This window comes from Protopterus annectens, chromosome 1.part1 (genome assembly GCF_019279795.1).
Source record: "Protopterus annectens isolate FY-2018-M chromosome 1.part1, PAN1.0, whole genome shotgun sequence".
NCBI lineage: Eukaryota > Metazoa > Chordata > Ceratodontiformes > Protopteridae > Protopterus > Protopterus annectens.
The window spans coordinates 298,309,314-298,327,052 of record NC_056726.1 but is presented as its reverse complement, the minus strand read 5'-3'; the positions used below and the strand labels follow the sequence as shown (position 1 = coordinate 298,327,052).

Sequence of the window (17,739 nt, the reverse complement as noted above, 5' to 3'; positions counted from 1 at the left end):
AAGTCTCCTTGGTATCTAATAGTTCCCCTGTTCCCATGAAGTTGAAGAGCCATTAAGGCACAATGATAAAAGTTATCTATTATAGCTAGTGCCACCCCCTGACCCATGTTAAGTCTAAATGTTGTTTAGGCAAGAGTTGTCTTTGGTGTCTACTGCTCTCCCTAACCCACATTACATATAAGTACCATTAAAGCATGCTTATCAAAAGTTCTCCCTGGTGTCTGCTGCTACCCCCTGACTCACATTACATGTACTATTAAGGGATGCTTGTCAAAAGTTCTTCCTGGTGTCTACTGCTACCCCCCGTCCCACATTACATGTACCATTGAGGCATGCTTGTCAAGAGTTCTCCTTGGTGTCCACTGTTTTCCCTGATCCCTGTTCTGTTCACATGCTAGTCAGGCAAGAGATGTAAGAGTTTTCTCTGGTGACTAGTAGTTTCCATGACTCACGTCTTTAGCGTTATCCATGATGGCTAGTGTTCACCCCAGGATCCACCAATGCAGTGATGTGTGACAGTATGAAAGCTACCCCAGCCAGATCACACACACATACACATACACACACCTAGCTAACCCCCCTACTCTACCACCCAGGCAGACACACACACACTAGCACATACACTCATACATGCAACCCCTCAGGTACATTCACCATGCCCTCCCAACACCACCTAATTGCTAAATTTCCTAGCCCCTACCTCTTAAATGATGGACAAACGTGGCCTTTTGGTGATGTTCATTGCCACAACCAGCCAGGAGCAGCTGTATTAATCTACACAGCTGAGCAATTCTCTGAATCACAGTAACCTTTCTAAATTTGGCCCCTAGTCATTTAACCAGATAGTGTTTGCAGGTCCCACCAGTAAATGGATAGTTGTGTTCAGTTGGCATACCCAGTCAACAAATTGGTAAAAAAAAGTACCTGTTCATTTAATAGTACCAATGCCTTAACATAGTCAATAAAAAGTCCCATTCCATCCTCCAATAAATCATGTTTGACATATTAACTCTGTTAATAAAATGAGTAAACTCTCAGGAAAACTCCTACTGTAAACAGTTATGAAAGTTAGAAAATTCTTCATAGTGTGGAATGACTGACTATGCACATTCTGTCAGATATACTTAAAAGGTACCCTCACTTAAAGATAATGGAAGATGCTAGATATGTTTGAGACAAATGGGCAAATTACTTGATATATGCAAGGTTGTTTAAGGATTCTCACACTTTTGCAGTATATGGGAGAAAACCTTACTTCAATTGAGAATAGACATCAACTTAGAGAAGTTATACTGGAACTACCATGCTTTGTCCCTGAAAGCTGTGTGAGGTTCAGTATATAATCTTTGACATAATGTAGTTAGGTGCACTGTAGCAGAAACTATACTCTCAGTATTAGGAAGGGACACTATATGGCGGGGGAGATACCTTGGAGTCTTTTAGAATGTACCTGGGGTAACACTACCAAGCCCCTAGTGATGAGGAGCAGAATAAAGCCAACTCATTTTTTGATTAGAATCTCCTTGAGTAAGCTTATTGCAGAAGAAATGGACAGAATGTCTGCCCCACTTAACCCTTAAGGGTATCAAGATGATAGCAAATTATTTTAAAACAGTAAATCCACTAAACAGATGGCTTCCTAGCTTAAGTAAACAAGTATATGGGAGAGGAAATGCAGGCAGACTTTTGGAGGACTACAACGGTAGGCAGGAAGACCATAGGTTGCCAGCATCTTTGCAGCGTGCAGGAGCAATTCTAATTCATAAGCCAAATAAACTGAAATTGAAGATGCCATTGTGTAGAGCAATATCCACTCATTTTCATCTGAGGCTGAACTAGTTCCCTGCTCCCGAACCCTTACCCCCAGCATATGTCTTATTAATTCTTTCACTCTGAACATAGCCAATCAATTTCCTACATCAAGGACAAATATAGTTTTGTCTAGGCCATGTTATATTGTCATCTCTGTTCCAAACAGTGTACACAGTGTGCTTAATGCCATCTCTATGAACTGCAACTTGTGAGTTAACTATTGACAATGTTCTTTTTTCAGCTTGTTATAGCTGTCCAAATATTTGCATGTTTTATGTAGACGTCACACTGTATGAACTGAATTTGTGACTTTTTTATTTAGCCAATATGTTGTTCTTCTGTTTTAAGTTTTGTAATAACTTTGTTATTTAACTGTTACCATATTATGTCAATATGGAGCTTTTCTTCCTGGTCCTCTACTGAATTTTTTTTTTTTAATCCTAGTTGGAACTTCCTGGTAAACACATGTCAAATAAAAATAAATAAATAAATAAATAAATAAACAAATAAAAACAAACAAGCAAACAAACAAATAAATAATGTATATTACAAAATCTTCAAGGTGGTCTCAGCATAAAGATTGCAGAAATATTACTCCAAATTGTCCACCTGTATTAGTGTAGTTTTGTGAAAGAAAGACATACATATATTTGATAACATTATATGAGCACTCCTATTGATAGAATATTTGAATAGTAAAGGAGATCCATAATTCTTAACTAAGTTTGAACAGTAACAAATGTATGATTATTGGGGGTGGGACTACCTGTTAGTAGCTTTATGAGATCACATGTTTGTGATTCCTTAAATAAAAGATGCTAGAAAGTTTTTACCATGGAGAATTTCATTATAATTTGTTAGAATGTGTTTGTGCTGACAATTATGCCCAAGTATTTAAGAGTAACACCCCTATGTGGACTTAGTTATCTCTTAGTCAACGTAGAAGATTAGTAGCCAACTGAAAGAAGATCCATTTAGTCCTTGATAAGAGAACATGAGGAACTATTTCAAAGAGCATAAGAACCCTGTAGAGCAGCTCCAAACAGTCATCAGGTTCTGTCACACATAAGCACATTTCCCTTATTTTTCACTGTTCTCAGTTCTGATTATTGTTGTCTTCTTATTCTCACCGGTTACCTATGTCAAGGGCTTGATGACCAGGGCAAATAAGCACATTTCCCTTATTTTTCACTGTTCTCAGTTCTGATTATTGTTGTCTTCTTATTCTCACTGGTTACCTATGCAAGGGCTTGATGACCAAGGCAATAGAAGTGAAGATAAAAGCATCCCTGCCTGGTACCTTTTCCAGTGAGTATTGGGTCCAACATCTGGGCACCAATTTTAATATTAAAATAAAAATTGTGGATGACAGCTCTCACTGCCATTTCACTTGCCCATTGGCATGAATGGGTGAGGGGTATAACCAATGGAAACAAGCAAACAAATCCATAGAGTGGCCAAGAGGGCAGGGTTCAGTGGTCAGGATGATGGACTGAATAAAAACAATCTGATATCACATTAACTTGACGAAAGAGCAAAATGCATATTAATGTGCAAAATTCAGTTCCACTCTCTCTCCAGGTAACAATGATTCTGGAGAGAGCATGATTACAGATATTACTGTGATGAAATCAAATGCACATTCAAGGAAACACGCCTTGAAAAAAGCTAACAGAGCAAATCAGACTCATCCAAAATGGAATCAGACTACAAAAGGAAAACCATCTCCCACCCTACCTTCTTCATCATTGCCCTACACTTCCATGGCTGCAAAGGTGGTGGCATTTCACATCAGTGACTTAAGTTTGCTGGTGTTGAACTTGTCTTTTGCTGTTTTTGTTAAAAAAAATCACTGCTTGTATAATTTGATCACCATCAGTGATCCCTTATGTGTCGTCTTTTCTCTTTTCTTCATAGGTGTGTGACTGTGAAATAAGAGGCATGAAGACTAAGCTGCCCACCCACGTGAGGGTACAAGTATGCTTTGTCTCCTGAAAAAAAAATGCTTTTTATGACACTTCAGCAATTTGAAGTTTTGATCACTTATTTTCTGCCATTTGAAACTCAGGGAAACATAAGGGAAGCCTTCTGCATGTCTCTAACTTAGGGGGGACATTTGTGAGCACATTCTAACTGGTCTAGATGACATCAAGAAAAACTGACACTATTTTTAGACACAGTCTTCTAATGGCTTCTAATAACTTAATTACTAAATGCCTGTATCATTGTTGTGTATTCTTTCTGCAGCTTGTAATATCTGTTTCCCTGATCCCTAGAGCACTTCATATTTAGAAAACTAGCTAGTATGGTGTCCGAAACTGTTGTTGACTGTTTTACTTCTATAAAAAATGGATTGGTCGTTAAATTCAGAACTGAAGAAGTGCAGAAAGTGACAGATGTGGTTGAATTTTTGCATCAGCAAAGGGAGGAAAAGGAGTGTGATGGAGATATGGGGAAGGCGGTTGAGCTTTCCCATCTTAATGTAACGTTTATACATAAGCATTCTGATGTTGTGGAGACACACGTGAAGGAAACTGAATTTATTTTCAGTGGAGGCCTGAGGGGAAAAGCCCCAGTTACAAAAATGGGTAAAACAAAGAAAATGTTAAGCTTAAAGTTACAATATAGACAGACAATAACTGAAAGGTAGTTGTAGTACAGATAAATCTACAATCAGTAAAATATATAGTTATTACATATTAATACATGACAAACTGGCAAGCATAATGAGGTTTGAAATGTCAGTTTATAATTTTACATTTACAGGTAGGAAAAGTATGTGATAGGAGTGTGGGAGATATGAGTAGTAAGGAGACAGGAGGTATAGGAAGGGTGGCAGATATGAGTAGTAAGGAGAGAGGAGGTATAGGAAAGGTGAGAGATATGAGTAGTAAGCAAACAGGAGGTGAGAAATATGTGAGGAGAATGTCTATTTGTTAGCTGATATAGAGATACAGGCATTTCTAGTAAAGTTGGGGTAGATTTAGAATGTAGTGAGTAAGATGTAATTTCACTGGAGGGAAAAAAGTTGTAAGTGGCAAATAGAGACAGTATAAGTGGTCATAAGGGCAAAGGGGTAGAACACAGTAGGATATTTATGATAATTTGCTTTGTTAAGGTAGATAAGAGAAATGTAGGTGTGTAAGGGATGAGGCAGTCTAGTCTGGGGAGATGCAAAACCAGAGTCAAGTGTTTTTTGTGTCATTTTAGCAAGTTTTCGAAACTGGATAGGTTGGTTTATTGTCTGATATTGGTAGGCTCTCCAGATTTTGGAAATATAATTTAAGTATAGGAACAGCCCATCAGAGTTATGGTTAGAAGGACTTGTCCGTGGAGCTTAGTGACTGTGCAGAGATATGAGGTTCTACTAAAACTTGCAGTGCAGGACACTTTTGGGGTTTGTAGATTTATTTATGTACAGTTACTAGAAGGGTGGTAGAGAGATAGTGTGGAAGTTCTAGCTAGCCTAGGAGTTTTAAGGCTAGGCAATGGTGGCATTTTGCAGAGTGATTATTGGTGAATTATATCTAGTATTTCCACTTTTAGACCCACTATATATATATATATATATATATATATATATATATATATATATATATATATTTTTTTTTTATCAAACATTCACTAAGTGGACTAACATTCCTTTGATAAAATTTCACTGAGGGGAATGTATAGAAAAAAATGACAAAAACAAGTGCTTTTGTTGGGGGAAAGGAACTCCACTGCACCACCAAGTGGGGGGCAACACCCCTCATCCTCTGCAACTGAAAAGGATAATGTTTTCCAATCCCACTCATCTTCAGTGTCACACAGAACCACTAATGCTATTACAATGAAACAGGAATCACCCAAATGAGTTGATCATTTCCATGTCAACAAAATGGTTCAACAAAATCATTTGGACACACACACATATATATATATATATATATATATATATATATATATATATATATATATATATATATACACACACACACACACACACACACACACACACACACACACACACACACACACACACATTATATAAACATGCACACACACACGCATATACACACACACACATATATATATATATCTATCTATCTATATATATATATATATATATAATGAGGTACGTGAATTTGACACTCTAAGTCAGCCATACGTGTGAGTGTGCAAGGATATGGTATAGAAGTACAACTGCAGCAGGGTTTGCCACCTGACAGTGTGAATGTTGGCTCTAGATGATGGTTACTGTTGATGTGATATCCTGACCTCAAATGCAAAATTGGGGAAAAAGGGGGTTATGTATTTATGTTTGTGGGTGTGTGTGTATGTGTGTGTGTGTGTGTGTGTGTGTGTGTGTGTGTGTGTGTGTGTGTGTGTGTGTGTGTGTGTGTATTATAAACAGCTGTCCAGAATACTTTGTCAAACCTAGAAACACTGGACCATTATGATGGTATGAAGCCCTATGGGGGAAAAGAACAGACAGCCCTGACACATCTTTCAGGATCTGTAATCCCTAGTAAATTCCCAGCTGAAATTCCATGGTCTGACAGATCTTTTGACAATTGTTATAACAAGAGGTAAAATACCAAGATTTGACAGTTCTTTTGAAAGCTTTCAGAAGAGCTGTCATATCCCACATGTAGACAGCTCTTTTACCAGCTCTCAAAAGTGCTATCAAGATGACGAAGTTCAAAGATGAAAAAAGATGAAAATGAAAATTTGAAAGAAAAAGATCAGCTGGCAGTTTAAGCAATGCCAAGCAACAATTAAATAAAATATATTTTCTCTGTCTTGCTTCTGTTTTGCAATAAAGTTCAACCCAGAATGTAATAGATCCAGTGACATCTCACCCCCCCCCCGCTACAGCGCTTCAGTCAAGAAATATGGGTTAGGTATACCATTTATTAAACAGGATGGTGTTAGATCCTCAGAGTATGCATTCTGTCTAACACAATGCAAATTACAATGTCACAGCTCCAGACAGACAGACAAAAAAGTACAACACTGCCAAATGATGTTTTTATGGAATTATTTTAAAATGCTTTATCTCACCTCCAGCTGCAACTCCCCATTTTCCCCATGCCACAGATCCAGTCAGAAAAGTATAGTTTTCTTCAATTGTGCCAGGTTAATATTTAATGTGCTAAAATGCAATGCATGATGTGACAGCTTTAGTGAGGAAACTGCTTTAGTTTCAAATGCTGTTGTCTGAAATTACTTTAAATACACAGACACAGAAACTGACATACAAACACACAGATACAGACACACATAGCAACATGCACAAAGCACACACAGACTCACAGACATGCACACAAGCACACGCACACCGAAACACACAAAACACAGCCACACATAGGCTCACATAGTCACACATATTTTATTTATTTTACATTTGTTTACCGGGAAAGTCCGACTGGACACAGATCCATTTTCAGCGGAGGCCCAGGGAGAAATGCTCCAGTACAGTACATATAACAATGTAGACTACATATGAGACATCTTTATAATACATGTGAGAAATCAAGACTACTTCTAAACATACAGTCCAGTAAAGACAATTATTAAAGTACATAGTACAGCAGTATTTAGCATTCATAACAGTGAAAATAATATTTTTTTTTAGGCCATAATGGTAGTTCTCAGTCACAGTAGTAGTACTGTCGAATAACTAACAGCAGGTTAACAAACTTTTCAGGGGGAAAAAGTAAGATCTTTGACCCTAGAAAGAATCATTACAATAGTGACTTGGTATGAGTTATCCTGGGGAGTAGCAAGAGCAAAGCCTGTTATTTGTATAGTGAGTTTTCAAGAGTTTTTTTAAATTGAATAGTTGAGGTAGTACTAGTTATTTGTCTTGGTAGTGAGTTCCATATTTTGACAATAGTGCAGGCAAAATGTGATTTACCAGCATCATTGTTATATTTGATAACATTTGTTAGGTTCTGGCAAATAAAAAACGGAGGTCTTGGTGCCCACAATAACCAGGAACCAAACACAAAGCACAAGGCACCAGGCACTGGAAGGTAATATAACACAAAGCCCCGGTGGATCAGGCAAGCAGCTGTTTAATCATGTACATCCCAAATTTCTAACAAGTTAAAATAAGCATAAACAAACATATATTACACAATATAATACTGTGCAGTACTACCCTTCTGTGGGCATAAAACTATCAGGGCTAACAGCTTCTCCAGTTGTGATAGTGAAGGGGTTGTTTACCTTGCTACCTGTAAATTTTGCGGGGCATTTTATGTGGGAAAAACTATTCGTAAGTTAAAGAGAAGGATTTACGAACATTTAAATGCCATATGGAAGGAAGACATCAACAATGCCCTGTATAAACATTTTTTAACTTGTAGTAATTCCAGACAGTGAGTGAGGAAGAAGAAGAGATCTGGTTAGTAAACAGAGAGAGAGCAACAGTGGGCCTAGGATGGACCCTTGAGGGACTCCTATGAATACTGGTAGCAGGGGGCAAAGCTGGCCTTGCCATAGTACTGCTTGCTGATGGATACATAAGTAGCTATTGAACCATGATATAGTGGAGAAGCTTAGGTTTAGGGTAGATAGAGTGTCAAAAAGCATACTGTGGTTTACCATCTCAAACGCTTTTGACAAATCGAAGAAAATGGAAGATACAAACAGTCCCTTGTTTCTATGGTGGTTAACTATGTCGGTGAATGATAGTAGCCTTGTGGTGATGCTATGGGAAGGTCTAAAGCCATGCTGAGTTTTATAGAGTAAGTTATTTTTAGGAGGTATTGCATTAGTTGGGAATGAACAACTCTTTCTAATATTTTGGATAAAGGTGATAGGAATGCGATTGGGCAATAGCTGGTGAGTTCTAAGGAGTTATCTCCTTTGTGCAGTGGAATAATATGAGATGTTTTCCATGAGTTAGGTACCTTGCATTCAGCTAGTGACCTGTTTATGAGGATGGACACAGGGCAAGCTATAGCTTCTGCTGATATTTGAAGGAAATCTGCAGGTAGGTTATCAGTGGCCAGTGTGGTTGGTTTGAGTTTCTTAAGGAGTTTGGAAATTACTTTAGTGGGAACAGGGTGCAGAGAAAACCTGGAGGAATTATTTTGTGTATTAGGGTGGGATGGTATATCTACTGGTATGGGGCTACTAGTACTCTTTTGGGCATTGGCAAGGGTTTGAACTGTTTCAGTAAGGAATGTGTTAAATTGTGTGGGAATGTTGTCATGGTTGTTTGGTAATACAGGGGTTGGAGTAGTGGCTTTTCTTGGGTGCAGTATATTATTTCTTTTAACCCAGACTTTCTTAGGGTTTTGAGTGTGTTTTTCTTGCATGCTTTTGTAGTAGTTGTTTTTATCAAGTTTAATTAGTTTTTTGGCTTTGTTTAGGAGTTCTAGATAATTTTGGTGCAGATTAGTGGCTTTGTGTTTATAAAAATGAATCCAGGCCTTGTCCCTTTCTTCCATTATACTTCTAGTGACTTTTGTTAGCCATGGGGCATAGTTAGTTTTTCTTCTTGTGGTTCAGGAGGGTGTGTGATGGTTTAAGATTTTTAAGAAGGTTGAGCTAAAGTACTGCACAGATTCATCTAGAGGTAGTTGTTTTAGTGGAGTCCAATTACAATTTTTCAGTGAATTGATGAAGTCAGTAGTTATAAAGGTGTTTTTGTTATGTACTACTCTGAGGATGGGCTGGTTAATGTGTTGGGGTCTGTTCCTAATTATGTAGGTTGGTTGATGGTCACTTAGACTATCAGGAAAACAGCCAGAATGCTGTACAAGGGTAGGATCAGATAGCTTAATCCAATCTAAGATAGATTCACATTTGGATGTTTTATCTGTTATGGTTGTGGTAGATATTACTTGGGTAAACCCATGGAGGTTAATGTGAGTAGAGGGACTGAGGCTGGAGCAGTTCAGCCAGTCAATATTAAAGTCACCTAATAGTACAGTTTCTTGTGGCAGGGTGTTTGAGATCCAGTTCAACAGACTTTCCATAACAGTAATGTTATTGCCTGGCAGGATGTAGCCACCTGCAATAAGTATATGTTTGTTGGAGTTTAATTTTAGTTTAGCTAGGATTAGTAATACATCTTTGACTTCTTGGGTGTCATAATCAAATTGTTGTATGGTTAGATGATTTTGGAATAGTATTGCTACACATCCTCCTTTTTTCTCTAATCTATCCCTGTGTATAATATTATAGCCTGGGGCTGTAATCTCATTATTGTGGTGTTCTGGTTTAAGACATGTTTCAGTTAACACGGTGATATCTGGTTTCTATAGAGCTAGTAAGGCATGGAGGTCCTAAATTTTGTTAAGTATGCCTCTTACGTTTTGGTTTAAAAAGAGGAGTGATGAGGCAGGTCTATGGTATAGGGGATTTGAGTTTGAGTTGGTTGATGAAATGGGTCCTGGATTAGGGTGTATGTCACCACAAGAAGTGAGTTTTTTGAGTAGGTATAGATAGTTTATGTAGTTTGTGAATTATTTTAGTTTGTCTTTGAGGCGGGTGAGGGATAGTTTTGACTGTCAGTTTATTGTGTAAATAAGAGAAAGATTGGGAGATGGTAAGGTCATATGGTATTATAGGGAAGTTTTTTTGTTATATGGTATTGGCTATGGAGTCTGTTTGCCATTGGGGTGGGGTGTTGGTATGGAGTTGAGTATGGTAGGAGGACAGTATGAAAAGCAAGAGCAGCGTGAGCATTATTAATGGGTAGAATAATGCTTTTAGTAGTTGGGATTGTTGTGTGCTCTTCATTTTGTCTAGTTTTAGAAAGAGTGGGGTGTGTATAAGGCTAATAATTTATAGCTGTGTGGGTAGGGAGTTGTATTAAGGGTGTAGTGTTAAGGGTGTGGTGCTGAGTGTTGCTATGGGGGGTGGTGTGTGTGGGATGATATGCTAATTGGAGGTGGGTGGGGTTTGTAACTTTAAATCTAATTGCTATGGAGGTGGGTGAGAATGGGGGTAGGATGGGGGCGCAGAGTGACCATAGTGAATGGAGCGGGCAGAGCCAATAGACTGAGACACTGGAGTCCTCGAGAGACTATCAGTAGGTAAGTGAAAAACAGCCTACTACTGCAATGTTGTAGCCTGTGTAGGTAAAGTTAAGGACTCAACAGTTATAAAAACTGATAGAGTTGCTAAGTATATTGCTTTTACAAAAATGGCCAGTTGCAGAGTTTTATTATAATTCAGGGAGTAAGTGTCTGGTCAGGAAGGGTAGGAAGAGGAGGAAAATACACTCTGGAGAAGAAGGGCAGTAGAATTAGTAATTTAACAAATATGGGGGGGGGGGCGCTTTCCACTTACCCATAGTGCAGCACTTGACCACTCTAAAGTCAATCTACAGTAATTTGCAAAAGTGTAGTCTGTAGTTAAGATACATAAAATTACAGATTTTTAACATGCATGCACTAGTTTCAGTCTTTGACAATTCCTTGCAGGGTCCAATGATTTGCTGGGCAACTCCTTTTAACTGCTTTGACTTTTGGTCAGAGGGGGATGTCTTTAGTTTTTTTTTTTAATGATCAGTCCCGAGTGGTATGCACTAGTTTCAGTCTTTGACAATTCCTCGCAGGGTTCAATGACTTGCTGGGCGACTCCTTTTAACTGCTTTTACTTTTGGTGAGGGGGTGATGTCTTTAGTTTGTTTTTTAATGATCAGTCTTGAGTGGTATGCAGTAGTTTCAGTCTTTGATTATTCCTTGCAGGGTCCAATGATTTTCTGGGTGACTCCTTTTAACTGCTTTTACTTTTGGTGAGGGGGGGATGTCTTTAGTTTGTTTTTTTAATGATCAGTCCCGAGTGGTCAACTAACACGTTTGAATGTACGGCAGTGGCAGCTTCTATGGGGGGGGTGAAGTGTGTTTAAAATTCAAAACAGATACATACAAGTACATAGACTCACACATACACAGACACACATGAAAGCATGTATAGATGTATAGACAAGCACATACGTACTAACATGCACAAAGCACACATAGACTCATGGACGTGCAAACACGCACACATACACACACACACACACACACACACACACACACACACACACACACACACACACACACACACACACACACATAAAAATGCACAAAATACAGCCACACATAGGCTGACAGACATAGTCATACAGATACATACATGTACACAGCACATAAACATGCAGAGACAAACACACACACACACACACACACACACACACACACACACACACACACACACACACACACACACACACACACACACACACACAAACACACACACACACAGGCACACACACACCTAAATATATACTATTTAAAATCGTGACCGGCCTTTGGTCAATTGCTACCCTAGGCAAAAGGTGTCCACAGTGCCCACACACAATACCACCTGGTGCCCCCATCCTCTTTTAGATACACCATACAGATTACTGGAAAAGCACCCCTGCTAAAGTGGCACCATAGGTGGCCGCCTAGTTACCTATACCTAATGCCGACTATGTTTAAAATATTCAACTTTAAAAAGACAAGGAATTGAGGCTACTTTTTCTAAAAAGCATGATGAAACAAACAGAAGCATCCCTTAATATTTGAAAAAACAAATACAATAAAAAGATTAACAAAAACAAAGGCAAAAGTTCCTTCCTAAATGTCCTCCAGGGAGGGCATAATAGTGACCTTCCAGGAGTGGGAAGACCTTGCATGGTGTGTTATTTCCTTATAATGCCCAGCTTGTTGAGCATTATTTCTTACATTCACAGGTTTATATTACAAACACATATATAATACCCAGAGGACATACTGTTATAGTCTTGAAGAGCTCAATTATCCTGAAGAGCACATTCACAATTTGTTTGTGTGTCATGATTTTCCCAAAGAAATAGTCAGACAGAGGAAGAATATTTTAGATATTGCCATGTATGAATGAGAATTTTTTTTTTTCTTGAGAACTTCAAAATATGTAGGGATGGGCTCCTGCAGACATCAGTACCTGTGCATTAAAGTAACCCTGTGCACTTATCCATTGGGTCAGGGCCTTAGCTACTGCGCATGATGGAACATGCAAAGCTGTTAAGATGGGTTCCACAAACAAATAACTGGGAAGTGTAATTAGTAACATTTAGCATGCATTACGTTTAAATCATTTCTGTTGTACCTTTTTTGCAGGTATATTCCTACATGAGGTGCTGTAAGAAGGAGAAAGATGAGATCAAAGACAAGAGCACAACCAGTACCACTACAGCTACTGCTACTAAAACGGACAAAGCAGATGGAGCTGGATCATTCTATATGGTAAGCAAACGTGGCCATAAGTACAAACCAGGCACACACTCAGGCAGTGCAGCTTTCTCACAAGTGCAGAGTATGGAAAGAGGAAGTGAAAAAATGGGGCACATAGGGGCATAACATTGACTTATACGTCATGAAAGCAGGAAATGAGACCAGCACTGTTGATAAACTTGGGGTTGTTATGGTCACTTGATGGAAAAAGCTGGGGAAATGAGTGGTATTGGGACTGGAATTTAGGGAAGGAAGCAGCATATATTTCTTTTTTGTGGTATTTAAATGTAAACCCCCTGTACCCCCAATCAGTTTTATACAGTGTAAAATCAACAGAATAGTTTACAGGTTACAAGATTTGGGGAAGGGTCAGCCAGGGTTGTTTGTACACTGAATTAATTCTGATTCTTCTTATTTGGTTACCATATCATTAAAATAAATTGTGAATAGAGTGAGCCATGTACTGAATCCTGTAGTACATTTTTGTTCACAGACAGGAAGCAGAAACCAAACTTTCAAACTTGGAAGCACTTTGTTTCTTTCTTTCTGATAAGCAATTGTAGAACACTTTTTTTCACACTAAATAAGAAACCAGCATTGTCAATGACTTCTATAAGCTTCTGATGGCATACAATGTTGAAGGCACTAGAGAGGTCAAAAATATATAGTACCAACCAAATGAACAAAATCTATGCGAGTTTAGATAAATTCTGCTGAGTCCAGGAGGGTAGTATCTGTGCCATGGCAGGGCAGAGTATGAAGCCACACTGAATATTTGAGCTCATGGTATGCTCAATTAAGTAAGGAAGAAGTCACTTATTAATGCATTTTTCCATACCATTGGAATGTGTTGAGAGGTGTACAGTGGGTCAGTAATTGTTTAACACATTGCAGTGTCCTCTTTTTTGTAGGACACGATGAGTACTTGTTAGCAACATACTGTCATTCACCCTTCTTTTATGATTCTATTGCAGAGTGCAGTGAGTGGTCAATAAATGGCATTAGCAGTGACCTTGAGGAATCCAAATAAAAGGTTTCTTGAGCCCCAAATCAGTTTTTTTAAGATGCTTGAAAAGCTGAAGGTACTGCAGATTTTTGAGGGTGAAAGTAACCTATGTGTAACGGAGAGTCATTTTAACATTGTCTGTGGTTTTAGACCTTGTGAGCTTTTGCACTGAATCATGAAGTGAAGAACAAAATGATTGTTGACCATACTGTCATTGTTGTTCATTATAGGCATTTTCTGATTAGCAAAGATGTCCAATATCAGTTCGCCATTTGGATTTACATCAGAGAAGATGTTCTTCCCATCACATCCCCCTAGGTATTCCCATCTATACTAAGGTGAGTGTTAAAGTCTCCTAGTAAAACTGCAGAATCAGTATGTGGAACCTTCTCAGGCACCATTTCCATGGTTTCCAACAAGGCCAAATACACCGCTGCTTGGGTGCCTAAGCACAAACAACAGACATCATTTTCCATTCTCTACCTTGTAATCATGCTGCTGTGACCCTCTCATCTACTGGCACAGAATTCAGCTACACTATACCCTGCCAGGGTCTTATGAATATCTTTACGTAAACTCAGGGCCACTCCTGAGGGGCAATCGCAGAGAAACCGAAAGACCACCCAACCAAGAAGACTGGTTCCAGAACCAGTACTATGTGTAGAGATAGGTTCAGCTTTCTGCCTTCATCCCCAAAATGAGGTGACATTTCAGTTTCAAGAGGCAACATCAACTGCCAATGACAAGCCTGTCATAATCTAGTCTACTCCTATTTGTCATGTTTTCAGGAGAGGGGTATTCAACTGATTCTGAATGCAACACTTTGTGCATATTTAGAAATCTAGTTTTCATTTTCTTTATTGTACCATATTGTATTGTATTGTCTAAGGTTTTTTTTTTAACCTGTGTCCCTGCTTATCACTTCTCTTTATAGGTCATATGGGATGGCATCCTTCCAGGCTAAGGATGTACTCAAATTTTACGTATACTACTAACGATAAAACAGAAAGACGAAGGCTATCCATAATGAGAAGTTGGTACAATTTAGTTAAAATAAAATGGTTCTACAGCAGTCATGGTCATGCATTGGCAGGAGCTTACATATTATTAGCTTGTTCAGTCACTGGCAGTAGGATTATAGCTTCTTCTAATTTTAGTCCTTATTATGGTGGGGGGAGCTGTCTTAATTAAATAATGCTAATTATTACATTGCACTTGAACAATGGCTACCCGCTTCATTTAGTCAAATGTAATAATGTTGAAATTGTTACTATACTAATGGTGTTGAGCAGTAATTTTTTATTACATAATTTTACAGTGTATAGCTGACGGCTATAAAACACAAAATGTCAGTTTGGAAGTTACATATTATTCAGTACTACCAATAACTGCATACTATTTTGGGAACTTTATGTGCAATTTCTGTAGGCAAAATGAACTGCATACATATTGACACTGTCATATTTTAGTGTCTGTCTTGTTAAGACACAGTCCAACTACACTTGACACAAGAAATTATATGGATCTGAATGCATAGTTACTGATACATCATCAGTGTGAAAACAGCAATGGCACCTTGTCATACTGGGGGTGCTTTAGCTTTTATTTTATGGGCTCTTCCCCATTTATTCACTTTTGTCACCCATGGAGTTGTAAATCAGTCAGTAATGCCATGAGCTGTAAAGAAATCTAATAATATAATCCTGGGCCTGATTCTCTCCAGTTCCTCTCATGCAGCATGCAACTAAAAGCAGGTTATTTAGGAAGACACTGCTTCTTGCTAGTGGTCTTACCTGGTTAACAAATAAATAAACGCATTCTTTAATATAGTAAAAATTGCTTTATTTACAGAAGTTTTTTTCTTTTAAGTATATGTGCTCTAACCATATTTTTGCTCTTAAATTTATGGAAATAGATATTCTTAAAGTTATTATTTAATAGGCTTTAGCCAAAAGACATTTCATAAAAGACATGTAAGACAACATTTTTTATAATTCCTGGAGCTTTGTTTAATATGTTATAACTCTGTTATTTAAATAACTGTTGCTTACATTTAGCTGTATGAGATTTGATTCTGTTTAACTTGTAATGAAGGGTAGATGAAACTATAAACTGATATAAATAAATATATATATATATGTGTATATATATATATATATATATATATATATATATATATATATATATATATATATATTTATTTATACATATATGTATATATACATACACACAGTGAATATAAAAAGTGTACACACCCCTGTTAAAATGCCAGGTTTTTGTGATATAAAAAAATGAGACCATAATAAATCATTTCAAAACTTTTCCCACCTTTAATGTGACCTATAACCTGTACAAATTAATTGAAAAACAAAAAAATCTGTTAGGGGAAAAAATATAAAAAAATAAACGTACAATAAGCTGGTTGCATAAGTATGCACACCCTTAAACTAATACGTTGTTGAACCACCTTTTGATTTAATTACAGCTTTCAGTCTTCTTGGGTACACACCTGCCATCAATTAAAGAGACTCTAATTAACCCTAAATACAGTTCAGCTGTCCTAGTAGGATTTGCCTGACATTTACTCAGTTGCCTGCTACAGCGAAAGCCATGGTTTGCAGAGAGCTTACAAAGTATCAAAGGGATCTGATTGTTGAAAGGTATCAGTCAGGAGAAGGGTACAAAGAAATATCCACAGCATTGGATATACCATGAAACACAGTGAAGACAGTCATCAAAAAATGGAGAAAATATGGGACAACAGTGGCGTTGCAAAGAACTGGATGTCCCTCCAAAATTGAAGAAAAGATGAGACAAAAACTGGTCAGAGAGGCTGTCAAGACACCTACAGCAACACTGAAGGAGCTGCAGGAATTTCTGGCAAATACTGGTTGTGTACTACATGTGACAACAATCTCCCATATTCTCCATATGTCTGGGCTATGGGGTAGGGTTGCAAGATGGAAGCCTTTTCTTACACAGAAAAACATCCAGGCCTGGCTAAAATTTGCAAAACAATACATCTAGTCTCCCAAAAGCATGTGGGAAAATGTGTTATGGTCTGATGAGACCAAGGTTGAACTTTTTGGCCACAATTCCAAAAGGTACGTTAGGTGCAAAAACAACACTTTGCATCACCAAAGGAACAGAATCCCCACGGTGAAGCATGGTGGTGGCAGTATCATGCTTTGGGGTTGCTTTTCTTCGGCTGGAACTGGGGCTTTAGTCAAGGTGGAGGGAATTAAGAACAGTTCCAAATACCAGTCACTTTTGGCCCAAAACCTTCAGGTGTCTGCTAGAAAGTTGAAGATGAAGAGGAATTTCACCTTTCAGCATGACAGTGATCCCATGCATACATCCGACATCAACAAAAGAATGGCTTCACCAGAAGAAAATTAAAGTTTTGGAATGGTCCAGCCAGAGCCCAGACCTAACTCCAATAGAAAATCTGCGGGGTGACCTGAAGAGGGCTGTGCACAATAGATGCCCTTGCAATCTGACAGATTTGGAGTGCTTTTGCATGGAAGAGTGGGCAAATATTGCCAAGTTAAGATGTGCCATGCTGATAGACTCCTACCCAAGAAGACTGAATGCTGTAATTAAATCAAAAGGTGCTTCAAAAAAGTATTAGTTTAAGCATGTGCACACTTATACAACTAGCTTATTGTACGT

At 38.1% G+C, this 17,739-nt stretch overlaps 1 protein-coding gene across 2 annotated transcripts in view; it reads left to right on the top strand.

Moving 5' to 3' along the window:
* Nucleotides 1-17,739, top strand: part of NFAM1 (NFAT activating protein with ITAM motif 1) — a 496,710-nt gene that overhangs the window by 366,872 nt on the left and 112,099 nt on the right. For both annotated transcript variants that reach the window (XM_044074639.1, XM_044074631.1), the window contains one exon: nucleotides 12,948-13,073. In XM_044074639.1, coding sequence (XP_043930574.1) covers nucleotides 12,948-13,073 — 126 coding nt within the window. The remainder of the gene's footprint in view (nucleotides 1-12,947; nucleotides 13,074-17,739) is intronic.